We start from the raw sequence: 26468 nt of genomic DNA on the forward strand, positions 1-26468 counted from the left end.
ATATCTGAAATATCATTTAGCAGGTAGTCAATAGAAAAGAAAGTTATTGAGATATTGTATATTCTTTTTTTTTCCATTCTAAGTCTTTGAAACGGGTGTGTAGTTTGCACTTCTAGCCCATCCCAGCTCAGGCCAGCCACATTTCAAGTGTGCAAGAGCCCCACATGGGGCAAGTGGTCGCTGCATTGGACAGTGTGGGCCTAGAGGTTGTGGGAGGGGCTGGGAGGAAGTGAAGACGGGGGAGGAAACTGAGAACAGAGGAGGAAGGGGAGGCCTCTAAGACCTGAGTGTCCTGGCCTCGCCACCAGGCTGGGGAAGTAAACCCAGCCTTACCCGAGATACGCGGCAGGGTTAGTCGTGCTGCGCTGGCTGTCCCATCTCACTTGCCTGGGCCGTTTTCTCCCAGGATAAGCTTCACACAGTGCCCAGAGCCCACCATTAAGGTCAGTTCTGGCTCTACCACGCCGACTGCCAGGGCCCTGTGCAGGCCACTGAACTCTCTGTGCCTTTGTGGAAAGGGGACAAAGCCATTATCTCATGGGTCAATGCCAAAAATAGAGATAAGCATGTGTTCTTTTTCTATTGAAACAAAATATGTTATTTACAAACCTCTGAAACAATGGGGGCAAGCTTAGGAGAGGCTTCTCATGCACCCACTACGGGCACGTTTGCCTCGCTGCGGTTAGTGCCTACTGTTTGCAGCCTGGGAGCGTCATCACACCAGAGCCCAGGCTGCGGTGCACAGGATGGCTTTGCCCAATATAGACGGTCACTTTGATGACCGATTGGAAAATGCAGGGAAGATACGCGGCCCGCAGTAGGCCTTCATTTAAGGGCAGCTAGTGAGGATTCATGAGGAGGCGTGGCCTGGCTTGTAGGGGTGGTCTTGTTGGGTCAGTGGTCTGTGTATAGTAGGTGGGATGGGCAATGAGGAGCACGGTCTGAACATAGTAGGTGTGGTCAGCAGGGTGGATGGCCTGCCCACAGGTCGGGGAGGGCTGGGGGGGTGCCGGTGCAGGTGGTCAGCTGACAGCAGCGGGTGGTCTGTGGGCCTCTGGCCCTGCTTACCCTCTTCTGGGCATGTCCCTCCGGCAGCACATCAACAACGAGCATATCCACGGGGAGAAGAAGGAGTTCGTGTGCCGCTGGCAGGCCTGCACGCGGGAGCAGAAGCCCTTCAAGGCACAGTACATGCTGGTGGTGCACATGCGGCGGCACACGGGCGAGAAGCCCCACAAGTGCACGGTGAGTGGCCTTCTCCCCACCCCCGCCGCAGCATCAAGACTGGCCTGTCAGCCAGGCCGGGGGGATCGTGTTTGGAGGTGGCTGGCCACAGGCACACCTGGGTGGGGCAGACCACAGCAGGGGCTCTGGGACAGGAGCCTGTTCCCACCCTGCCTGTTTGGGTCCTGGAGGCCCCTCGCCTCGTGCCGTCCCAGACCTTGATGGACTTGCTCTCTGGGTGTGAGCGTCTCGGTAAGCATGGCAAAAATGTGTGGGTGTGTCTGTGATTGTGAGTCCAAAGGCATATCTGCACCCTGCAGTTTGCTTGGCTGGGTGACGCTGGGCAGGGGACCAGAGAAAAAAACATCATTGGTGATTCAGAGCTTGAGCAATGATGGGTTAAAATGGTTGAGGGTTTTTTTGTTTGTTTGTTTTTTGAGACAGAGTCTCACTTTGCTACCCAGGCAGCTCATTGCAGCCTCCACCTCCTGGGCTCAGGCAATCCTCCCACCTCAGCCTCCTGAGTAGCTGGGACTACAGGTGCATGCCACCAACCCAGCTACTTTTTGTAATTTTTTGTAGAGATGGGGTTTTGCCATGTTGCTCTTGAACTCCTGGGCTCAAGCAGTCCGCCTGCCTCAGCCTCCCAAAGTGCTGGGATTCGAGGCTTGAGCCACAGCTCCCAGCTGAGTTATTTTTTTTTTTAAGTGAGCTCAATGATAAGACCTTTTCTATGGTCTCCTTTAGAAGGTCAACAGGATTTATGACTATAGTTGGAGAGACTATTTTTTTTAACACACAGAAACTGCTGCCCCGTAAATGCACACGTGGTTTCAGCTGTAGCTGAAACATCTGGGAACTTCTTTTTGTGAATTCTTGTTTCATAGATTCTGAGACATATATTTTGTTTTCACCTTAATATCTCTGAAGTCAGACTGTCTTAAAATCAGTGGTGTCCAGGATCCAGTGAAATATGCTACCTTTGCTGGCAAGTCAGTTTTTTTATTGAGAAATAGCTGACATACCATAAAGTTCACCCTTTTAAGAAAATGTGCAATTTAGTTGTTTTTAGTACTTCACAAATTTGTACAACCATCACTACTAGTTAATTTCAGAACATTTTCATCACCCCAGAAAGATACACTGTACTCATTAACAGCCACTCCTAATTCTGTCCTTCCCACGGCCCCTCCTAATTCTGTCCTTCCCACAGCCCTGGACAATTACTAATCTGCTTTCTGTCTGTATGGATTTGCCTGTTCTGGAAATTTCATAAAAACTGAAATCATACAATATGTGCCTTTATGTCTTGCTTCTTTCAGTTAACACGTTTTCAAGGTTCACCTGTGTTGTAGCATGCACATGTACTTTATTTCTTTTTGTGGCTGCATAATATTCCATTGTATGGATAGACCATGTTTTGTTTATGCATTCGTCAGTTGATGGATATTTGCATTGTATTCACTTTGAGGCTATTATGAATAATGCTGCTGTGAACATGTGTGTTCATGTTTTTATATGGACAGAACGTTTTCACTTCTCTTGGGTATGTGTAACTAGGAGTGGAATTGGTGAGTCGGATGGCAGTTGAGAAACTGCTAGTCTGTTTTCCAAAAACACTGCTCCATTTTACCTTTCCACCCACAATGAATGAGGGTTCTGATTTCTCCAAATCCTCACCAACACTGGTTGTTACCTGTCTTTTTTATTCTAGCCATATCCTAGTGGGTATAAAGTAGTATTTTATTGTGTTTTTGATTAGCACTTCCCTAATTAGTGATTAATAATGTTAAACATCTTTTCAGGTGTTTATTGGCCATTTGCGTATCTTCTCTGGAGAACTGTCTACCCAAATATTGCCCATTTTGAAATCTGGTTGTCTTTTTGTTGTTAAATTGTAAGAATTTTTCGTATATCTGGTTACTAGACCCTTGTCAGATATATGATTTGCAAATAATTCTCCCATTCTCTGGATTTTCTTTTCATTTCCTTTGATACTTTGTTTTAGAGCACAAAGTTCTTAATTTTGAGGCTGTACAATTTTTTAATTGCTTGTGCTTTTAGCGTCATAGCTAAGGAACCATTGCCTAATCCAAGGTCACAAAAATTTACCTCTATGTTTTCTTCTAAGAGTTTTATAGTTTATATAGACTTTTATTTATAGAAATATTGAATACTGGCACTCTGAAAAATTTAAAAATTAAAAAAAGAATATATGTGTGTATAGAGAGTTTTATAATATAGCTCTTCCATTGAGGTCTTTGATCCATTTGGAGTTAATTTTTTTTTTTTTTTTTTTTGAGACAGAGTCTCCCTCTGTCACCCAGGCTAGAGTGCAATAGTGCCATCTTGGCTCACTGCAACATCTGCATCCCAGGTTCAAGCGACTCTCCTGCCTCAGCCTCCGGAGTAGCTGGGATTACAGGCACGCGCCACCACGCCTGGCTAATTTTTTGTATTTTTAGTAGAGATGGGGTTTCACCATGATGGCCAGGCTGGTCTTGAACTCCTAACCTCAGGTGATTCCCCTGCCTCAGCCTCCCAAAGTGCTAGGATTACAGGCGTGAGCCACCACGCCCAGGCTGGAGTTAATCTTTGTACATGGTATGAGGTAGGGATCCAAACTTACTCTTTTGCATGTGATTATGCAGTTGTCCGAGTCCATTTGCTGAAAAATTGTTCTTTCCATTTGAATGGTCTTGGCATCCTTGTCAAAAATCAATTGACCTTAAGTGTCTGGGTTTCTTTCTGAACTGCCAGTTGTATTGCCTGGATCTCTATGTCTCTCTTTATGTCAGTACCACATGCAGTCTTTATTACTGTCAATTTGTAGGAAGTAAATTGGGGCATATGAGTTCTCCCAATTTGTCCTCCTTTTGCAAGATTGTTCTGGCTCTTCAGGGTTCATTGCAACAAGTTATTTTCTTAACATCCTCAGTAGTGGCAAACCATAGCCCTTTGATGATATGAGCTGTGAGTTGTGGAAACAGATAAAAGGCGCTTGGAGCCAAGCATGCTCAATCAGACTGTTCAGGAATAAAGGAGAGGGTGGGAGGAATGAGACAGCTCCTGCCGGGTGTACGTGTCCTCCTGAGGGCGGTTTTCATACATCCATTCAATGCAACCACAGTATCTTTGGAATAGCTGCAGAGCTTCCTGCAATGATCTCTTCTTCTTTCTCCCTTCCTCCCTTCTTCCCTCTCTCCCCACCTCCTTTCCTTCCTTCCTCTCTCCCTTGCTCCCTCCTTTCCTCCTTCCGTCCTTTCCAAAAATGTTTCTTGAGTGCTTAGATGCTAAATATTAGGAAGACAGCAATGAACAAGACCCAGAAGATTCCTGCTCTATGGAGCTGGTATTCTAGTAAGAAGGCTGGGTAACAAAATGATTAAGATCATTATAAATCGAGCCAAGGGGTATAAAGGAGAGAGGATAGAGTGTTGTGATTGAGAATATCAGAAAAATGCTCTCAGAGGAGATGACCTAAAAGATTGAGAGGGAGGGACCTGGGCCAGGAACCGGATTGGGTGGGGGCTGCAGAAGTTTCCAGCCAGAGGGGTCGGTAGTATGCAGAGGCCCCAAGCCAGAAAGAACTTAGTGGAGTCAAAGAACTGAAAGGAGACCAGCATGTCCAAAGTGAAGATGAGGGTGGCCGACTCACTCAAGGACTTGAAGGACTGAATTTTATTCTCAGCACATTTTAGAGCACAGGAAAATTCTAACTGAGAGTGGTACTGGGAAACAGTTCAAAGCCATAGTTTAGAGTTTAATGATACGGGAATATGCTGCTGATCTAAAAAAATAGAGTATGTAACTGAATACTTGATATGTTCCCAGTTTTGGTTTTAAAGACATGTGGAGATGAATTGCAGACTCACCAGAATGACACTTACCTGCGTGTCAGCAGTAGCAGCCCCTGGGCGACCGGTGGTTTTCATTTTTCTCTTTGTACCTTTCAGTCCTTTCCATGTTTTCAGGAAAGGAAAGTAATATCCTTAAAATGCATGCTTCTGAGTGTGCTGATGGGGTGGAGCAGAGCAGAGAAGGGGGTGGGGAGGAAGCAGCAGCGGGCCTCAAGGTTGGGCCCCCTGGGGTGCCTTGACTGACTGAACCGCCTCCTTCTAGTTTGAGGGCTGCTCGAAGGCCTACTCCCGCCTGGAGAACCTGAAGACACACCTGCGGTCCCACACCGGGGAGAAGCCATATGTGTGTGAGCACGAGGGCTGCAACAAAGCCTTCTCCAATGCCTCGGACCGCGCCAAGCACCAGAATCGCACCCACTCCAACGAGGTACCTCTGCGGGGCATGCACTGGGCATGCACACAGGGGCCCCACTGACGCCCCATGGCTTCCAGGCATCTGTAGTCCAGTAGATAGCCAGGTGCCCCATGTCCCGCCCCCGCCACTGACCAGCTGTACATCCTCAGATACAGACCAGGACTCTGAGACCTAGACAGACCGGTCTCTTTCTCTATGCCACATCCTTTCCTCTAAAAGATGCCCCGTGAGGTCCCATGGCATATTGACCCTCTCTGTGCCTCAATTTCCTTATCTCCATAATAAATATAATAGTGCCCTCCCCAAAGGCCATCATGAGGTCCTCGAGAGCTGAAGTTGAAGCAGGGAAGTGGCCCTTCTGATCTCGGAGTGTTTAACATGCATCTGCTCCCTATTACTTGGGGCTGCTGGGTGGGTTCTGCCTCCCCATCCTCTAGATGAGGAAACGAAGACTCAGAGATGAAGTGACTTTCCCCAGTGCCAGAGCAGTGATGATCCCTCTGCAGCTGTGAAAACATCCTGGGTCACTGCTCCACACCCCCAAATTCCCTTTCCACCACAAGCAGGTGTTCCACTGGAGAGCAGCTGCCCCACTGCCTGAGGGAAGCAGAGCAGTGCTGTCTGAGCTTGGCGTTTGTTGGCAGCCCCCTGGCCTGTTGGCTTGGGCAGCCAGCAGTGACATGCTCCAGCTGTTAGCGCTGCCTGGGCCTGCCGTGGCTGTCAGCCCCAGCAGATGGGGCACAGAGCAGCCTCTGTCTCCCTGGGTAGGCAGAGCCCCTGTCTGGGCTGAGAGAACCAGGGAGAAAGCAGGGCAAGAGCCGGTGGCATCCTGGCCCAGCCACACAATTACTGTCGCTCAGGCTTACTCGGAAATGTATGTTTTTAAAAGCTTAGACATATCCTGGACCCCAAAGGGACTTTGCTCCAATGCTTGTAAGAAGTTAGAGGAATTTTCCAAGGCATCTGAACCCCTCAGAGTCTCTATGGACAAAAGCCAGCCTTAGAGGGGAGTGTGTGTGCACATGTGTGTATGTGTGTTTGTAAGTGTATGTTTTTCTGTAGACGTGGTGTGGTGTGTGTGTGTGTGTGTGTGTGTGCGTGTGTGTGCATGTTTATGAGTCCAGGACTGAGGTTCAGAAATCCTGGGTTTTTTCACCCCATTACTGGATGACTTGGAACCTGTTCCTTTGCCTCCCTGATCCTGCCTTTCTTCATCAGAGAAATCAGGGGTGCTAGTGCTGTCAGAGGGTACACTGAGCTCGTACACTTGCTACTAGTACTAAAAACCCCACTGCCCTGTTCACTGAGAGGCAGCATTGTGATTACACGAGGCACATGTGTCCCCAGCTTCTTGTGGCAGGACCCTCCGTGGCCATGTGCTTAACTGCATGAACAGGTGCAGACAAGCCAGGCTATGGCCAGGCTCCTGCATGGTGTCATCCACAGAGCACTGGCTGCAAATTCGACACAGCACCTACTGACGTTGCCAGCTGGGCTCTGCTGAGGGGCGTGGGTAGCTTCAGGAGAACAGGGAGAGCGCCCCTTCAGAGTTGATCCTCGTACCCCTATCCATGACACAGGCCTGCTTCTCTCCCCAGAAACCCTACATCTGCAAGATCCCAGGCTGCACCAAGAGATACACAGACCCCAGCTCTCTCCGGAAGCATGTGAAAACGGTCCACGGCCCAGATGCCCACGTCACCAAGAAGCAGCGCAATGACATGCACCTCCGCGCACCGCTGCTCAAAGAGAATGGGGACAGTGAGGCCGGCACTGAGCCTGGCGGCCCAGAGAGCACCGAGGCCAGCAGCACCAGCCAGGCCGTGGAGGACTGCCTGCACGTCAGAGCCATCAAGACCGAGAGCTCCGGGGTAAGCGGAGCTGGGCAGCCCAGCCACGCAAGGCAACTCCATAGCCGTGCCCAGGGCCACCCCTTGCCACGGTTGCAGGCTCTGCCCTAAGGCCCCCCTCTAGGGGCACAGCGATATCCCTCCTCTCTCCAACTTGGCTTTCCCCCTTCACCACCTTGGGCCTCACATGGAACCTATCTTGTCCAGGTCCCATTCTGCTCTGACCAGGCTCCTGCTGGGTGTGTGGCAGCACCCTGGGTGACAGGGATGCCGCCCTGTACGGTGGGCCTGCACAGGGCGGGGGTGGCCCCTGCAAGTCTGCCTTTCCAGCCAGCACCCAAGTGCCACTGCCAGCCCCCACTCCTCTGTCCTGTCTCTGCATCCCCACCCCTCTGGCGTCCACTCCTTTTGTTCTAACCACCTGTTCTTTGTCTCCATCTCTTTTTCCTGACTGTACCTCCCCTAAGGATAGACGGTACTGAGGTGAGCCAAGGAGCTGGGCATGTGTGGGTGGGCTGGGGGAGTGAGGGTGGCTGGGGAGCCGGTCCATGCTGCTGCCTGGCAGAGACTCACCTGTCAGTCTAGGCCTCCTAGGCCCAGGCAGGTGGGCCCGGACAGGCACACAGCAGGGCACTGCAGATGAGGCCATTGGCCTTGGCAGCCGGAGTGGAACTGGCAGGTGTGGGGAGCAGGGGCACCAGGCTGTATCAGGGGCAGAGTGACAGGGAGGCATGCGTCTAGGCTACAGAAGGTCCTGAGGGTCAAGCAGAAAAATGTGGATGGTGCCATGGACAACACCTAGAAGGTCCCTGCTCCCATTAAGCCTGTGTCCTCATGGGAAGGAAGATCATGGCTTCCCAAGGAAGCTGGAATTTGGGGCCATTTGGCCTAACAATGAGCCCAGAGGTGGTGCATCTGGTGCAAGCCTCATCTGGGCCCAGATCCGAGTTCTGTGGATGTCATCCGAGTGGATGTCGTCCGAGTTCTGTGGCATTCTGCACTGTGTACATGTGCCATGAGCTCCCTGCCCCACTCTACCTAACCCAGAGGGAAGACTGTTTTGGGGTGGCCCTTTACACAAGGGCTGCATCCCACGGGTCCCCCTCCTGGTCCTCCTTTCCCTTTCCCACAACCTGCCCCTGGCCTTTTGAGATCATCCTGTCTGGTTGAAGCCACCAAGTCCGCAGGCTTCATTCCTCACCTCATCAGGGTACATGGCTGTTGGTGGGAGTGTTTAAGTGCCTTCTTTTGTGCCATACTGGGTGCCTTCTGCATGCTGCGTGCTGTCCACCCACCCACTAACTCTGCACCGGAATCAGTTCAGGTCCATCTCATAGTTGGGGAAGCCAAGGTTAAGAGAAGTGAAGTGACTTGACCGTTTTAAGCAGACTCATGATGCTTTACATGCTCCTCCGCAAGGCAGCTTCCTTCCCTCACCCTCAGCCCCTCAGGGTGCGCGAGGGTGTGGTGCCTGTGCAGGCCTAGAGGCAGGACCAGGTGGAATCTGATACCCTCTGAGTCTGAGCCTTCTTGCCTCGTCCCCTGCAGCTGTGTCAGTCCAGCCCCGGGGCCCAGTCGTCCTGCAGCAGCGAGCCCTCTCCTCTGGGCAGTGCCCCCAACAATGACAGTGGCGTGGAGATGCCGGGGACGGGGCCCGGGAGCCTGGGAGACCTGACGGCGCTGGATGACACACCCCCAGGGGCCGACACCTCAGCCCTGGCTGCCCCCTCCGCTGGTGGCCTCCAGCTGCGCAAACACATGACCACCATGCACCGGTTCGAGCAGCTCAAGAAGGAGAAGCTCAAGTCACTCAAGGATTCCTGCTCATGGGCCGGGCCGACTCCACACACGCGGAACACCAAGCTGCCTCCCCTCCCGGGAAGTGGTGAGTAAAGGCCTGGGGTTTGCAGATGGGGCAGGAGAGAGTCTGGGGCAGCACCAACTAGGCTGGCACCCACCAAGCACCAGTGCTATCTCACCGGATTCCTACAGGATCTTACCAGCCCAGTACAGAAGAGGAAACTGAGGCTCAGAGAGGTGAAATGCCTTACCCAAATCAATGGCAGGGGTGAGATTAGCCAAAGGCCATGCTCTTTCAACTGCACCATTCTGAGTCCTTATAACCCCCCAAAACAAGGAGACCCTGCGCACATCATCCTCTTCCTCACCCATTCATTCCTTCACTGATGAGGCACTTGCTGTGGGCACCATGGCAAAGGCCCTAGGCAGGAGAGCCATTTAATTCCAGTCCCAAAGGAGCGTATGGTTAGAAGGCTGTGCCACCAGATTCACACTCTACTGCAGAACGAGCCAGGTACCACCAAAGCCAGAGCTTAGGGTGGAGCTGTGCAGAGGAAGGAGAAAGCACATTGAGCTGGGGATGAGCAGGGAGGACTTCATGGCGGAGGCAGCGCTGTGCTCAGTCTCAAGAGGTGTTGGCCAGGCTCTGAGATGGAAGGCGTCTTTAACGAGCATGTCTTGGGTACTGACTCTGTGCCTAGGATTGTGCCGGGCTGCCCACTGTGGTCAACACTGATGTACCACCTGCTCTCACTTGAAGGGAGGATTTGTTGTCCCAACTTGTGGGGACTACTGGTAAATGGCCTTGAACTCTCAGCCCCCTACAGGGATCTCCTGGGTTGCAGACAGATGCCCCACCCAAGGTCACCCCTTCCCAGCAGCCCCGCATGCAATGACTGGTCACTGCAGGAGTGTAAAGGCCCAGCCATCAAGATGAGGCTCAGAGAGGTGCCCAACTCAGGGCAGCACTGAAGAGCCATTGGGGGTCCTGGGCTCCCTGTGAGATCATCCTGGGCTCACGTCTCCTCTGCCCACTCTTGCAGCCTGTCTTGCCTTCCATGGTACTCCCTGTAATAGCCTGCTCCTTAAACTCCATCTCCGGGACGCCTAGGTGGCAACACCTCCACAGACTGTGAGGGTACTGTACCAGGAGACCAACCTAGGCCTTCCTGAGCTGCTCATCCCCTCCTCTGCGTAACTCAGTCCTATGGAGAGGCACATTTATCTACAGCTAGAGAAACTGAGGGCCAGAGAAAGAAGAATTCAAGGCCAGACAGATAATGGTAAAGTTAAGATAGGGACTTAGGCCTCCTGGCTTCCCCTCGCCCACCCTTAGCAATAAGCGCCACCATTTGTTTACATATTGCTTTTTCCTCCCCCTTTTTAATTGAAAAACCATCTGCTCACTGGGCATGGTGGCCCACATATGCCCTAGCTACTCCAGAGTCTGGGGAGGGAGGATCCCTTGAGCCCAGGAGTTCAAGGCCAGCCTGGGAAATCCTGTCTCTAAAAAGAGAAAGAGAGAAAGAAAGCATGCATCTCCTGAGTGCACTGTGTTCCAAGCCCTCTTCTCGGGCTCCAGGCCCAGTGCGATGACTGAGCATGGTCAAAGCAAGCAGCCACCCACCCTTGTCCCGGTGCTGACCCCTCTGCTTTCCCGCAGGCTCCATCCTGGAAAACTTCAGTGGCAGTGGGGGCGGCGGGCCCGCGGGGCTGTTGCCCAACCCGCGGCTGTCGGAGCTGTCCGCGAGCGAAGTGACCATGCTGAGCCAGCTGCAGGAGCGCCGCGACAGCTCCACCAGCACGGTCAGCTCGGCCTACACCGTGAGCCGCCGCTCCTCCGGCATCTCCCCCTACTTCTCCAGCCGCCGCTCCAGCGAGGCCTCGCCCCTGGGCGCCGGCCGCCCGCACAACGCGAGCTCCGCTGACTCCTACGACCCCATCTCCACGGACGCGTCGCGGCGCTCGAGCGAGGCCAGCCAGTGCAGCGGCGGCTCCGGGCTGCTCAACCTCACGCCGGCGCAGCAGTACAGCCTGCGGGCCAAGTACGCTGCAGCCACTGGCGGCCCCCCGCCCACTCCGCTGCCGGGCCTGGAGCGCATGAGCCTGCGGACCAGGCTGGCGCTGCTGGACGCGCCCGAGCGCACGCTGCCCGCCGGCTGCCCACGCCCACTGGGGCCGCGGCGTGGCAGCGACGGGCCGACCTATGGCCACGGCCACGCGGGGGCTGCGCCCGCCTTCCCCCACGAGGCTCCAGGCGGCGGAGCCAGGCGGGCCAGCGACCCTGTGCGGCGGCCCGATGCCCTGTCCCTGCCGCGGGTGCAGCGCTTCCACAGCACCCACAACGTGAACCCCGGCCCGCTGCCGCCCTGTGCCGACAGGCGAGGCTTCCGCCTGCAGAGCCACCCGAGCACCGACGGCGGCCTGGCCCGCGGCGCCTACTCGCCCCGGCCGCCTAGCATCAGCGAGAACGTGGCGATGGAGGCCGTGGCGGCAGGAGCGGACGGCGCGGGGCCCGAGGCCGACCTGGGGCTGCCGGAGGACGACCTGGTGCTGCCAGACGACGTGGTGCAGTACATCAAGGCGCACGCCAGTGGCGCTCTGGACGAGGGCGCCGGGCAGGTGTATCCCACGGAAAGCACTGGCTTCTCTGACAACCCCAAACTACCCAGCCCGGGGCTGCACGGCCAGCGCAGGATGGTGGCTGCGGACTCCAACGTGGGCCCCTCCGCCCCTATGCTGGGAGGATGCCAGATAGGCTTTGGGGCGCCCTCCAGCCTGAACAAAAATAACATGCCTGTGCAGTGGAACGAGGTGAGCTCCGGCACCGTAGACACCCTGGTCAGCCAGGTGAAGTCTCCACCCTTTCCTCAGGGCAACCTGGCGGTGGTGCAGCAGAAGCCTGCCTTTGGCCAGTACCCGGGCTACAGTCCGCAAGGCCTACAGGTGAGCCCTGGGGGCCTGGACAGCACGCAGCCACACCTTCAGCCCCGCAGCGGAGCCCCCTCCCAGGGCATCCCCAGGGTAAACTACATGCAGCAGCTGCGACAGCCAGTGGCAGGCAGCCAGTGTCCTGGCATGACTACCACTATGAGCCCCCATGCCTGCTATGGCCAAGTCCACCCCCAGCTGAGTGGGGCCCTCAACCAGTTCCCCCAATCCTGCAGCAATATGCCAGCCAAGCCAGGGCATCTGGGGCACCCTCAGCAGACAGAAGTTGCACCTGACCCCACCATGATGGGCCATCGCCACAGGGAACTTGGGGTCCCCAATTCAGCCCTGGCTGGAGTGCCACCACCTCACCCAGTCCAGAGCTACCCACAGCAGAGCCATCACCTGGCAGCCTCCATGAGCCAGGAGGGCTACCACCAGGTCCCCAGCCTTCTGCCTGCCCGCCAGCCTGGCTTCATGGAGCCCCAAACAGGCCCGATGGGGGTGGCTACAGCAGGCTTTGGCCTAGTGCAGCCCCGGCCTCCCCTCGAGCCCAGCCCCGCTGGCCGCCACCGTGGTGTACGTGCTGTGCAGCAGCAGCTGGCCTACGCCAGGGCCACAGGCCATGCCATGGCTGCCATGCCGTCCAGTCAGGAAACAGCAGAGGCTGTGCCCAAGGGAGCGATGGGCAACATGGGGTCGGTGCCTCCCCAGCCGCCTCCGCAGGACGCAGGTGGGGCCCCGGACCACAGCATGCTCTACTACTACGGCCAGATCCACATGTACGAACAGGATGGAGGCCTGGAGAACCTCGGGAGCTGCCAGGTCATGCGGTCCCAGCCACCACAGCCACAGGCCTGTCAGGACAGCATCCAGCCCCAGCCCTTGCCCTCACCAGGGGTCAACCAGGTGTCCAGCACTGTGGACTCCCAGCTCCTGGAGGCCCCCCAGATTGACTTTGATGCCATCATGGATGATGGCGATCACTCGAGTTTGTTCTCGGGTGCTCTGAGCCCCAGCCTCCTCCACAGCCTCTCCCAGAACTCCTCCCGCCTCACCACCCCCCGAAACTCCTTGACCCTGCCCTCCATCCCCGCAGGCATCAGCAACATGGCTGTCGGGGACATGAGCTCCATGCTCACCAGCCTCGCCGAGGAGAGCAAGTTCCTGAACATGATGACCTAGAGCCCCGAGCGCCTGGTGCTGAGTGCACCCGGAGGGGTCATCGCTGCCCAGAGCCTGGGGGTTCCAGCCGTTTTGTCTTTTTCCAAAAAAGTGTTAAATAGGCTTGAGGGGTTGTTGCGCAATGGCCGCTTCAGATGACAGACGTTGTAAGAGAAGGTTTATGGGCATCCTCTCTGGTCTTTTGGATTATTCCTCAGAACAAAGAAAAAAGTCTCCATAGGACAGGAAGGAATGCAAAACTCATTTACACAGTGCTTTCCAGCCTTTGGTGCTTACAGGACCGCGCGGTTCCGGCTTCTTCACGGCTGACATTCGGCTAACGAGGGATTACTTTGGCCAAAACCTTTCAAAGGATATGCAGAAAGATGGTAGGGAGCATTTGAGTTTGAATCTGAATGCTATACTGGATACTCTGCTCCGGAAAGATGAGCTTTTTATTCTACTACTTGGAAGGAAAAGGAATTCCTGGTCCACCTGAATTCCTCTATGAAGCCTAACTCTTGAGGTCTCTAACATACCTTGTCGTAGAGGAAAAGCACAGATTATACCTGGATGATTCAGGAGCACATTCTGATTCCAGGTTTGGTAGAGCTGGCTCTTCTACTCCGTAAAGCCGAGTCTGGGACTGGCAGCCCATCCAAGTGTATATGAATGAATAAAGCATCCAAGTATATATGAATGAATAAAGTATGTAAGTATCACCAGAAAAAGGAAAGAAAAAATGTACTCCTTGGGGCAAGCCCAGAAGCTGCCCTGGCCTCTCCAGACCGTGTTTACAGTGTTTGCATGTAGAATGTAGCCCTTCCTGAAAAGAAGACTTGTTTCTAAATACCTCGGGGCTGCTGGAGCCACTGTGGGTTAGGGATGGACTGAGGCCTCGAGGAGTGAGGGTGCACCCAGGGCCCAGCCTCAGGCCGCCCTAGGGATCTCTCAGTAGGAAGAGGAAGTTGCGTGTTTACCCAATCCTGTTTCTCCAATGCAGCGGCCACCCACTTTACCACCAAAAACTCCAGGGCCTGACGGCAGCCCAGTCCCCCAGCACTCACCAGCAGCCCAGTGTTCTCCACCAAGCCACAGTGTGCATGCCTCGTATCCTCCAGATTCCCTTCCTTCTGCCCACTGAGTCACTGGGCAGAGAATGATGACATGTGTAGGTGGTGTGGTTGGGGGTGGAAAGGGGAAGGGGTTGATCCTCAGGACTCTGAGGGAGCATCGTTGAATTTTCCTGTTCAGTGTGACCAAGACCCACCTGGAAATGGAATTTGGAACTGGCTTCAGGAGACATCATTCCTGAACACACTGTAGGGTGAATTGGTGCATCTTCCCCACCATACACACACACACACACACACACACACACTCCCCAAACCTTTTCATGGGGAATGTGTGGCAACCTTGCCAAACAGCACCACTCAGAGTGTGACTCTGACTGTGACCTTGGCCTTAATGAGGAACTTCTTAGGAGAGTTTGAGGACAAGACCAACATCATCATCTGGGCCCGCTGCATCCCAGCACATCAAACTCTGTCCAGAGACAAGGCCAACTGCAAATGAAAGCCAGGGAACATTGCTAAGGGTCTGCGGCTCTGCGGTGGTGTTCATCGCCTTCCTGAGATAGGATTTCCCTTGCCAGTCCCAACCTGTATATATTCTGTACAGAAGACATCCCTGAATATACTGTAGGTGAGTCGTCCAGCCAAATTTATATCTCCAAAACATTTTTAGCTTTTTCTACATGCTATGAATTGAGATGACATGCTCAACTTGTAAATAAGTCTTTTTGTACATTAAAAAAGTAATTTTTTCATAATTTATCTTGTCTATCTGCTTCTCCCTTGACAGTAGTTAATGAGAACCTGGGCAGTAAATTTGGTGCATTCGAGCAGAAATTAGGCTGTATTTTTTCTTAACAGTGTCAAAATTGACTATCCCGCCTTTGCCAAGAAATGTTTAATGCTGAGGCATTTACTGGCTGTTTGTTTGTTGTCTCCTTGGGGCTGGGCAGGGTTTGACATTTCACAGTGAATATCTGACTGCTCTTCCGGTGAGCCACTCTGAACATCTATATGCATTGCAGACCGGGGTATAGACCCAAACACTCCTAGGGTCAGAACCCTCCCTTTGGTGGGCCCTCCGATGGAGCACATTTCATCAGGGTGGGGCGGGGTGAGATGGGCAAACCCCCAAGGCTCTGGTGCAGGTAGAAGGAGTCAGGGCAGGCAGGTGGCACCTCCAGGATGCCCAGCAGTTGGCCTTGGCAAAGGGGTCCATGGGGAGCAACCACGAGCAGGGGCTCTGAGCTGTAGGGGGCCGCCCAGCAGGTGGACAGGGAAAGCCTGGGTCCAGTGGGCAGGCAGTCAGCTGTTGGCCCCTACAGTAAACCTCAGGGAGCCCTTGAATGAGTCATGAGGCCCCATCTGGGGGTAGGGCCAGAGACGGAGCAGGGAGCAGAGAGCAGAGCCCCAGGACTGAACTAGAGGGGTAAGAGGGCACTTTCTAAGGGCCAGGCACGCCGGGCCTCTGAACACCCAGCCCAGACCCCTTTACCCTCTCCTCTCCAGAAGAGAAGCCTTAGCACGCAGGCTGGGCAGTGTGGACACCAAAGACACATGGGACATCATCTTTGCCTGGAAGGCATGAGACACATGGACTGGGGAAGGGTTTTGTGGTCAGACACTTGTAGGAAGCCCCCAAGGAGAATAGAATTGAGCAGGTTTCCTTTCTGCAGGCATCCCACAGCCTCCACTGTGCATCAGGGAGCCACCACTTCTCTGGCCAACATTTCCTAGCGGAAAGGCCCCTCTCCTCCCCAAGGAGCAATGTCACTCAGCAAGCTACCAGGGAGGAAGTGAGCATGCACAGCTCTGCCCTTCCCTCCTCTTCTTTCCAAAGCCCACCTTCAGGGCTCACACCTTCTCTGCTTCACCACTTGTTAAGCCTCTGGAAGCAGCTCTACCCTACTTTGTGGAGAGGGTGAGGCCTAATGTTGTTCAGTGCCACCTGAGGTTGCATGAGCCACAGAATTAAGAGCCCACTGTGGCCATTCAGACGAGCCATCTCCTCTGTGTCAGGTAACGATGGCCACAGTCACGCTGCATAACAACATCCATGAAACCTCAGCACCGTATAACAATAAGCATATAGTTAGCTCATGAACCTGAAGGTCTGAAGGTTGGCTGCCCCGGGTCCGGCTTGCCTGGGCTGTCTCCATCTGTGGCTCAGCTGGGGTCATCTAGTCTAGGTGGCTTGGCCTCGCCCAATGTGACACATCTTCCTCCCAGGACCAAGACACTAGCAATGACAGAAGCACAGGAGGGCAAGCCAGCAGCTGCAGGTCCCCAAAGCAAGTCACGTGGCCAGCACCCATGCAGTGGGGAAGGGTACTCCTGTGGAAGTGAGCAGGAGAGAGCAAATATTTCCCGACAGTAATCCAGTCTACCACAGCCTGCCTTCCTAGAGACAGTTATTCATGTTCCACATGCAGAATATACCCAATCAACACCCCCAGAAAAAAAGAAAAAACTCTCCAGTCAGACTTCCTCAGGCTTAAAGTCCAGGATCTTGTGGTCTATATCTGGGTGTGGTTCTTCCTGACCCAGAGTCTTACCAGCTAAAAAGACAAGTTTTCTGCCTGTCGCACCCTGCTCATACACCCAACATACAGTGGTGGACCAGGGCTAGAATAGCACTAATGAGCACTCCCATCTAGAAAGGGAGACAGAGGCACACAGCAGTCCCTGGTTCAGGCATCTGAAGTCCTGCCGGGCAAATGTTGCAATGCCCCTGCTCTGGAGGTGGGGTGCTCCGAGCGGCCCCCAGGCCATCGTGCGCCACAGTTCTAGCTTCCACCGCTGGGGCCTTCTTCCTTTTCCATCATCCTTTCAACTTCTGATGAGGATGTTGGAAAACAGTCCCTTTGGTAGCAGAGTAACTTTCAGCTTCTTCCTGCCTGTAGGAAGTTGAGAACCTAAGGTTCTTTAGGTTCAAACAGTCTCAGTTTCCTTGAGTCCTGGGTGATGCCTTTGCCCAGGGCGATCTCTCAAGCATCTCAGGAGTTTTCTGTGTATTTGACTCCAGCCCACTGTGTGTCAGAAGCCACACCCAAATTCCTTTGGCAATATGCCTCTCTACATCTGACAATGTGTACCCCCACATCAGGCTGCTGTAGGCCACACCCTGATAGTTTGTAGGCACCCTGTTGTTGCTGAAAGGATATGCTTGATGTCACCTTATTCCTTGCAAGGACCTGATGACAAAGGGCATTACCATTAAGGGTACATCCCTGATGTCGTCTCAACTCTGAGGCATGCTTCACCAACGTAGCTCTGGATCTGGTCTTTGCCTCCCAGGCCAGATATTAGATTGGTGCAAAAATAATTACTTTTATGCCACAATTATTTTGCACCAACCTAATATTAATTTGAGGACCTTTTACTGGCTGGAGAGCCCGGAGATGGGAAGTGATTTTGTTTTCTAAATTCTGCTTGTACACTGGCTAGTTCCTTTCCGAACTCGTCTCTTACTTGTAGAACCTTATCATTTGCAGCTCAAAAAGCTCATGTTTACAATATTCTGCCTGGAAACTGTCCTGCCCAACTCCACTAACTCATAGGTCCATTTTCTCCCTCCCAAAGTATCATAGGCAATAATTTTACCAGATGTCTCTCCACCACATAACACAGGTCACCATTTTTCTTGCCATTTTTCCCAGCCACCTCTGTATTTCCTCACTGCCCAGTTCCAAACCTCTGCTACATACTTCAGGAGCAGCAGCCTCCGATTCTAGGTACCAAATTCAGAATAAGTTAACTGCGGTACAGTAGTGCTGTCTAATAAAAATGCTTACAGGCTGAGCGCAGTGGCTCACTTTGGGAGGCTGAGGCAGTCGAATCAGAAGGTCAGGAGTTCAAGAGCAGCCTGGCCAATATGGTGAAACCCTGTCTTTACTAAAAATACAAAAATTAGCTGGGTGTGGTGGCACACGCCTGTAGTCCCAGGTACTCAGGTGGCTGAGGCAGAAGAATCGCTTGAACTCAGGAGGCGGAGGTTGCAGTGAGTCGAGATCGCACCACTGTACTCCAGCCTGGGCGACAAAGCGAGATTTCGAAAAAAAAAATGCTTACAACAGGAGGCATCTGTTTAGCTCCTAAGTCTGTGAGTCAGCTGAGGTGGACTTAGCGAGGCTGGGCTTGCTGGAGCAGCTCAGCTCTGCTCCTGTGCCACTCCTCTCCCCGGGACCAGAGGACTGTTCGGACATCCAGCAGTGATGGCAGAAGGACAAACGGGCAAGAAATAACACAGGAGCCTCTTTGGGCCTAGGCTAGGAACCGAAAGCAAAGCATATGGCTGAGCCCCAGGTCAGTGGAACTAAGAAGCTCACTTCTATACAATGAGGGGAGACAGGTATCCGAGCAACAATCCAGACCAGGCATAGTGGCACAGGCCTTAATCCAAGCACTTTGGGAGGCCAAAGGATTGCTTGAGCTCAAGAGTTCAAGATCAGCCTGGGCAAAATGGTGAAACCCTGTCTTTACAAAAAGAAAACAGCTGGGCATGGTGGCATGCACCTGCAGTCCCAGCTACTTGGGAGGCTGAGGTGGGAGCATCACCTGAGCCCAGGGATGTGGGGACTGCAGTGAGCTGTGATGGCACCACTGCAACTCTAGCCTGGGCAACAGGGTGAGACCCTGTCTCAAAAAAACAAACAAACAAAAAATGTAACCTACCACATCCTCAATCCAGCTTTTTTAACAGTAAGACCAACATTGCAACCTCCATCTGTCTGCTGAGTCTGTATTTTAGTTGGTTCTAAACCCAGAAGAAGCCAGGTGTAGTGGTATGTGCCTCTAGTCCCAGCTACTGGGGAGGCTGAGGCAGGAGGATTGCTTGAGCCCAGGAGTTCGTGGCTGCAGTGATTGGACCACTGTCCTCCAGCCTGGGCAACAGAGTAAGACCCCAGTTCTATAAAATAAAAAATAAATACACCCAGAAAAGGATAACAGTAGGAGGGGTTCCTTTTTCTTCTTCTTTCTTCTTCTTTCTCCTTCTCCTTCTTCTTCTTTCTTCGTCTTCATCCTCTTCCTCCTCTTCCTCTTCTCCTCCTTCTCCTCCTTCCCCTCCCCCTCCTTCCCCTCCCCCTCCTTCCCCTCCCCCTCCTTCCCCTCCCCCTCCTTCCCCTCCCCCTCCTTCCCCTCCCCCTCCTTCCCCTCCCCCTCCTTCCCCTCCCCCTCCTTCCCCTCCTCCTTCTCCTTTTCCTCCTCCTTCTTCTTCTTTTGCTTCTTCTTCTTCTCTTCTTGTTGTTGTTCTTATTTCTTTCTCTCTCTCTCTCTCTCTCTCTCTCTGTCTTTCTCATAGGAGGGAGTGAGCAACTAACGGGGAAGGGATGAAAGATAAGAATGATTTGAATAAGAAAAAATATCTGGCTGGGAGGAGGAAGAGGATCAGGAAAAATAACTGAAGGGTACTAGGCTTAATTGGGTGATTAAATAATCTGTACAACAAACCCCCATGACACAAGTTTACCTATGTAACAAACAAGCACTTGTACCCTTGAATTTAAAATAAAAGTTAAAAAAAGAAAAAAGATCTGATTTAGATTTTGAAAGATTAATAGGAGTTCATCTGAGGGGACTGGAGATTTCTCATCAGAAACCATGAAAGCCAGGAGTATGTGAAATATTTTTAAAGTGCTGAAAGAAAAGAACTGTCAACCCAGTACTCGTTATTCATGAAAATATCCTTGGTAAAATAGACACTGTGAGATAAATGGACATTCTCAGATAAAGGAAAACTATGAGGGTTCATTGCCCATAGACCTGCCCTAGAAGGCAGAAGGGAAGTGATCCCAGAAGGAAACGTGGAGCATCAGGACTGGAGGAAGAGCAGCGGAAGTGGTAAGTGTTTGCAGGAATACAGTAGACTACTCCTACCTCCTGGGTTCTTTAAAATATGTTCAACAGTTAAGAGGAAAAAAGTACAACATTGTTTGATGGAGTTTTCCATGTATGTAGGTGTCACAAAGACAAGTATTACATAAGTGGAGAGGGTTAAGGATCTGTATGGGGTTCTAGAACTACATTCCACTTGAAGTGGGCAAGTATTCATCTGCAGACTGTGCAAAGTTATATATATTCTAATCCCTAGTGCAATCAGAAAAAGACCAAACAAACTATACAAAAGGATGTAGGCAAAACCACAATAGAGACATCAAAATGGAATACTAAAAACATGTTCAAATAACCCAAAAGAGGGCAAAAAAAGAGTAACAGGAATAATAACAACAAAAAGAAGCAACAGAGAAAACAAAGAATGAAATGGTTGACCTAAATCCAAACATATCAATAATTACATAACATGAAAATGGCCTAAAAGCCTCAATTAAAAGACACAATAAAGCACTCACACAACCTGCTTTTAAGATGTACTGTAAAGCTGGCATCATCAAGACAGGGTGGTATTGGTGATGGGAAGACACAGCTCAATGGAACAGAGCAGAGCAGGGTCATGCACTGTAGCCCAAAGGCAAAATCTGGCTGATATGGTTTGGCTGTGTCCCCACCCAAATCCCATCTTCAATTGTAGTTTCCATAGTCCCCACATGTTGTGGTAGGGACCCGGTGGTTCCCATAGAGCTAATATAAAATATAAAACCAAAACATTTTATGGTAATTGAATCATAGGAATGGTTATCCCCATGCTGTTCCCATGATAGTGAGTTCTTACAAGATCTGATGGTTTTATAAGGGACTTTTCCCCCTTTGCTTGGCACTTCTCTCTCCTGTTGCCTTGTGAAGAAGGAAGTGCCTGCTTCCCCTTCCGCCGTGAGTGTAAGTTTCCTGAGGCATCCCAAGCTGTGCCGAACTGTGTATCAACTAAACCTCTTTCCTTTATAAATTACCCAGTCTAGGGTATCTCTTCATAGTAGCATGGGAATAGACTAATACACACTGGCCATGGTCTCTTTTTGTATGACCAATGAGCTAATAATGGTTTTTACATTTTTAAAGGGTTTTTTTAAAATAATAAAAGCATATGAAGCAGAGATCATATGGCCCGCAAAGCCTAAAACATTTACTATTTTACCCTTCACAGAAAACATTTGCCAACCCTTGGAATAGAGAATCCAGAAATAGACCCACAAAATATAACAATGGATTTTGAACAAAAGTGCCAAGGCAATTCAATAGGAAAAGAATTAAAACATATGATGTTGAAACAACTGGATATCCATAGGCAGAAAAAAATAATGAACCTTGACCTAAACCTCATACCTCACAAAAATTGCCTCAAAATAGACCATACAGCTAATATAAAATATAAAACCACAACATTTTTTAGAAGCAACCATAGCAGAAAAAGTCTTTATGCCCTGAGGTTAGACAAAAAGTTTTTATACATGACACCAAAAAACACGGTCCATAAAAGGAGAAATTTGGGAAATTGGATTTCATAACATTTAAAAATATGTTCTCTGAAAGAGACAGGAGAATGAAAACACAAGCTACAGACTGGGAGAAAATATTATTTCATCACATATCCAATGAAGGACTTGTATCCAGACTATATAAAGAACTCTCACAATCAATGGTAAGAAAACAAACCAGCTTAAAAATGGGAAAAAAAACTTGGACAGATGCTTCACTAAAGAGGATATATGGAGGCACATGAGCACAGGAAAGGCCGCTCACCATCCTTAGCCACCAGGGCAATACGAATTTAAGCACAATTAGATTCAGCCACCAGGCATCTGCGTGGCAGCAACTCTTCCCTACACTGTGAAGATAAATCTTCACTTCCTTACAGAGCTCCAGGCCTGGCCTATGAGAACGGACAAGGGGCCTTGAACCCCACTGTCCTCATCTGTGATATAGGTTTGATAAATTGCCCATCCCAAAAACCGTTCAAGGATGAAATGAGACCAAATATGTAATATTCCTCAGCCTTAGTGGGTGTTCAACAAGCTTCCCCTCTTTGTGCCAAGAGACATCATCATCACAGAAATATTCCTTTGGCTAATAGATTTGGAACAGAAATACCCCTGGAAAAGATTACCCTCAGTCCCACCACTGCAAGAACTCATTTCATCAGTAACTTCATTCCTAAAAATTGGTCTGAAGGTATGTTTGAGGCCCAGTAACTTTGCAACATGTCAACTTGGCTGAGCTGATCCATGCTTCTCAGAATTCCTGCTCCTGGGTGTTTCCGTTAGGTTGGATTACAAGAGAGATTCTTGCGGGAGACTTGGTGGGTGGGAGCAGAGGGATGCAGCAGGCATTTCACAGCCCATTTGTGGAGTCGATTACCTGCGGGCTCTGCCCATCTTTGTGGGGCAGCCATCTGGGCCTCCACCTTCCCTCGCTCCTCCTTCCGCTGCCCCACCTGCATAGGCCAGGTGTGTATGTTTAGTGCCATGGTGGGGGCCCTGGCTTCAGAAAGACATTCATACCACCAAGGCCAGAAGCAACAAGCACTGACAGCTCTCAGTCTGTCCTCGTGGGCTCCAGCTTGTCCTTGCTCCCCCAGTCTACAGGTATCTTCTCTTTCTGACCACCTGCCTGTGGGCTTCGAGTTCCAGCATCAGACACAGCAAAAAGGCCTTACAGAGACTGTTTGACCAGCCCTCATGATTGTGAAAGGCCAGGTCCTTGCAGCAGATCCATTTCTCTATCTATCTATCTATCTATCTATCTATCTATCTATCTATCTATCTATCTATCATCTATCTATCTATCTGTCTATCTATCTATCTATCTATCTATCTATCTATCACCTATCATGATTTCTTTGTCTGACATCTATCTATCCATCCATCCATTCATCCATCCATCCACCCATTCATCAATCCATCCATCTATCCATCACAGTGGTCCTGTGTCCCTGCTTAAGCTGTGGCTGATAACATGACCATGGAAGGAAGGCAGCTCTGCAGGTCTGGCAAGGATGTCAAGGGCCAGCCTGGTGACCTGCCACAGCTACTGTGGACAGGGAGCTACCCTCAGTGTTTGCTCTGTCCCAAGCACTATACCATACACGTTACTTCTCTTGGGCAGGTTATATTGCTGCAGTAATGTGGAGAAAAACCATCCCAAAACTCACAGGCTTAAAGCAATGATCATTTGTTCTCACTGCTCCATGGGTTTCCCAAGAATGGGCTGACCTATGCCAGGCCAGGCTCAATGGCCCAGCTCCACATTTTGGAGTCCAGACTGAAGGGTCACCAGTGACCTCAGGGAGAGTCTTCTCGTGGTGATGGCAGAAGTTTAAGAGGACATAGGAATTTTCCAGACCCCCTAAGGCCTAGGTTCAGAACTGGTCCACTGCTACTTCCATCCCTTTCTCTTGACCAAAGCAAGTGACATGGCCAGACCCAAAGTCACAGAGGCAAGGAATTTCATCCTACCCTTAAGGAGGCAAGGCCAGGGCATGGACTCCAGGCAAGGTGATGAACAGGGACCAATGATTGTGTCTACCACTCACAGTGTTTATTTACTCTGTGGCAGGCACTGTGATAGACAGTTTACATTAATGGAGTTCTGTAATCCTCACGACAACCCTACACAATAGGTAGGAACTATATTATCTCTAGTTAGGTTAACTTGTCCAAGATTACTTTGCCACTGAGTGGCAGATGGGGATTTAGACTCAGGCCGTCTAACCCCTGTGCCCTCACCTCACTGTGTTGAGAGTGGTGAGCAAAACGAGGCTTGTCGACAATAAAGGAAAGTGGCATTAAGCAAATAAAGGAGAACTGCAGTTCTCAGGGCCATGAAGGCTCATGGTACTATGAGACAATATAATGGGCAGATATGAGCAAGTCGGGAAGTTTGGAGAAGACACCTGAGAAAATGGCGACTGAGCCTTGGTCTGAGAGATGGCCATACAAAAAGGGCAGGGAGAGGTATTCCAGGAAAAGGGAAGAGTATCTGTAAAGGCCCTGAGGGAGGAGTGCAGAACATGGTGCCAGTGAGTAAGTAAAAAAAGCAGGCATGGCTGGCAGAGGGTAAGGGGCTGAAGGAGTGGGGAAGAAGGCCAGTAGTGCAAAGCTTTGTAGCCTAGGGTAAGCTCAAGCTTTCTCTTAAGAGCATCAGAAAGCATTAGAGCAGTTTTTGCATGGGAATGACGTGATAAGACTTGCATGTCGCAAAGCTCTAACTGCAAGGCAGAGAAGGACTTGGCAGGATGTACAAGGGAACACCACCTGGCATGTGGCATCCAGGGAGGGATGGTGGAGAAATGGAGTCATGGTGGCTTCAAGAGCCACTTAAGGCTCTTTTGCTCCCTCTTACCATGTGCTACAGGCTTCCTCTTTGCTTTCCTCAATGATTGTAAACTTCCTGAGGCCTCACCAGAAGCAAATGTTGGCATCATGCTGCTTGTACAGCCTGCAGAACTGTGAACAAAATAGGTCTCTTTTCTATATGAATTGCCCAGTCTCAGGTATTCCCTTATATTATAGCAAGGCAAAATGGACTAACACAGAAAATTGGTACCAAGGATTGGGGCATTGCTATAAAGACCTGAAGATGTGCAAGTGGCTTTGGGACTGGGTACAGGCAGAGTTTGGAAGAATTTGGAAGGCTCAGAAAAAGAAAGGAAGATGAGGGAAAGTTTGGAACTTCCTAGAGACTAGTCAAATGGTTGTGACCATAATGCTGATAGAAATATGGACAGTGAAGTCCAGTTTGATGAGATCACAGATGGAAATGAGGAATTTATTGGAAGCTGAAGGTTACCCATGTTATGGCCTAGCAAAGAACTTGGCTGCATTGTGTCCATGCCCCAGGAATTTGTGAAAGTTTGAACTTAAAAGCGACGACTTAGGGTATGCGGTGGAAGAAACTTCTAAGCAGAAGTGTTCAAGAAGTAAACTGGCTGCTTCTAATGACCTATGATCAGATATAGGAGCAGAGAAATGACCCAAAGTTAGAATTTATTTTTAAAAGGGAAGCAGAGCATAAAGGAAAGTTTGAAGCCTGTCCGTGTAGAGAAGGAAAAATCATTTTCAGGAGAGAAATATAAGGGAGCTGCAGAGCAACCACTTGCTAGAGAGATTTGCATGACTGAAAGAGTGACAAATGCTAATAGCCAAGACAACAACAGGAAAGGCCTTGAAGGCATTTCAGAAGTCTCAGGGCAGCCCCTCCCATCACAGGACCAGAAGTCTAGGAGGAAGGAATAGTTTGAGGGGGAGGGGGAGAGTGTTAGGCCCAGGGCCTTGCTGCCTTGCACAGCCTTGGGACACTGCTCTCAGTATCCTGGAAGCTCTGACTCCAGCCCAAAGAGCTCCATGTGCAGCTCAGGCCACTACATGCTGGCTTCCCTGTAGTGTTAAGCCTGCAGGTACACAGAATGCAAATACAAAGGAGGCTTGGCAGCTTCCACCTAGATTTCAGAGGATGTATGAGAAAGCCTGGGTGCCCAGGCAGAAGTGTGCTGTGGGACAGAACCCTCATAGAGAACTTCTACTAGGGCAATGTGGAGGGGAAATGTGGGGTTGAAGCCCCCACAGAGTCTCCACCAGGGTACTGCCTAGTGGAGCTGTGGGAAGGGGGCTGCTGCCTTTTAGACCTGAGAATGGTAGATCCACTGGCAGTTTGCACCCTGAGCCTGGAAAAGCTGCAGGGACTCAACTTCAACCTGTGAGAGCAGCTATGGGGGATGCACCCTGCAAAGCCACAGATTTGGAAATGCCCAAGGCCTTAGGAGCCCACCCCTTGCACCAGTGTGCCCTGGATGCAGGACATGGAGTCAAGGATTATTTTGGAGCTTTAAGGTTTAATGTCTGCCCTGTTGGGTTCCAGACTTGCGTGGGTCCTATTGACCCTTTCTTTTGGTTGATTTCTCCCTTTTGGAGTGAGAAAGTTTACCTAATGTCTGTACCACCATTGTATCTTGGAAGTAAGTAACTTGCTTTTGATTTTACAGGCTCAGCTGGAAGGAATTTGCCTTGAGTCTCAGATAAGACTTTGGACTTTGGACTTGGGACTTTTAAGTTGAGGCTGGAACAAGTTACGACTTCTAGGGACTATTGGGAAGAGATTATTGTATTTTGCAACGTGAGAAGAACATGAGATTTGGGGCACCAGGAGTGGGATGATATGGTCTGGATATGTGACCCCTCCAAATCTCATGCCGAAATGTGATCCACAGTGTTGGTGGTGGGGCCTGGTCGGAGGTGTTTGGGTCATGGGGGCGGATCTCTCA

At 51.0% G+C, this 26468-nt stretch overlaps 1 protein-coding gene across 7 annotated transcripts in view; it reads left to right on the top strand.

Moving 5' to 3' along the window:
* GLI2 (GLI family zinc finger 2) overlaps window positions 1-15075 on the top strand; it is a 257069-nt gene extending 241994 nt beyond the window's left edge. For all 7 annotated transcript variants that reach the window (XM_055380532.2, XM_055380534.2, XM_055380535.2 and 4 more), the window contains 5 exons: window positions 1096-1245; window positions 5347-5511; window positions 7098-7370; window positions 8898-9234; window positions 10813-15075. In XM_055380532.2, the coding sequence (XP_055236507.1) occupies window positions 1096-1245; window positions 5347-5511; window positions 7098-7370; window positions 8898-9234; window positions 10813-13265 (3378 nt within the window). In that variant the 3' untranslated portion in view covers window positions 13266-15075. The remainder of the gene's footprint in view (window positions 1-1095; window positions 1246-5346; window positions 5512-7097; window positions 7371-8897; window positions 9235-10812) is intronic.
* Window positions 15076-26468: the final 11393 nt, after the last annotated feature.

The sequence above is a fragment of the Gorilla gorilla genome, chromosome 11 (assembly GCF_029281585.2).
Source record: "Gorilla gorilla gorilla isolate KB3781 chromosome 11, NHGRI_mGorGor1-v2.1_pri, whole genome shotgun sequence".
Taxonomy (NCBI): domain Eukaryota; kingdom Metazoa; phylum Chordata; class Mammalia; order Primates; family Hominidae; genus Gorilla; species Gorilla gorilla.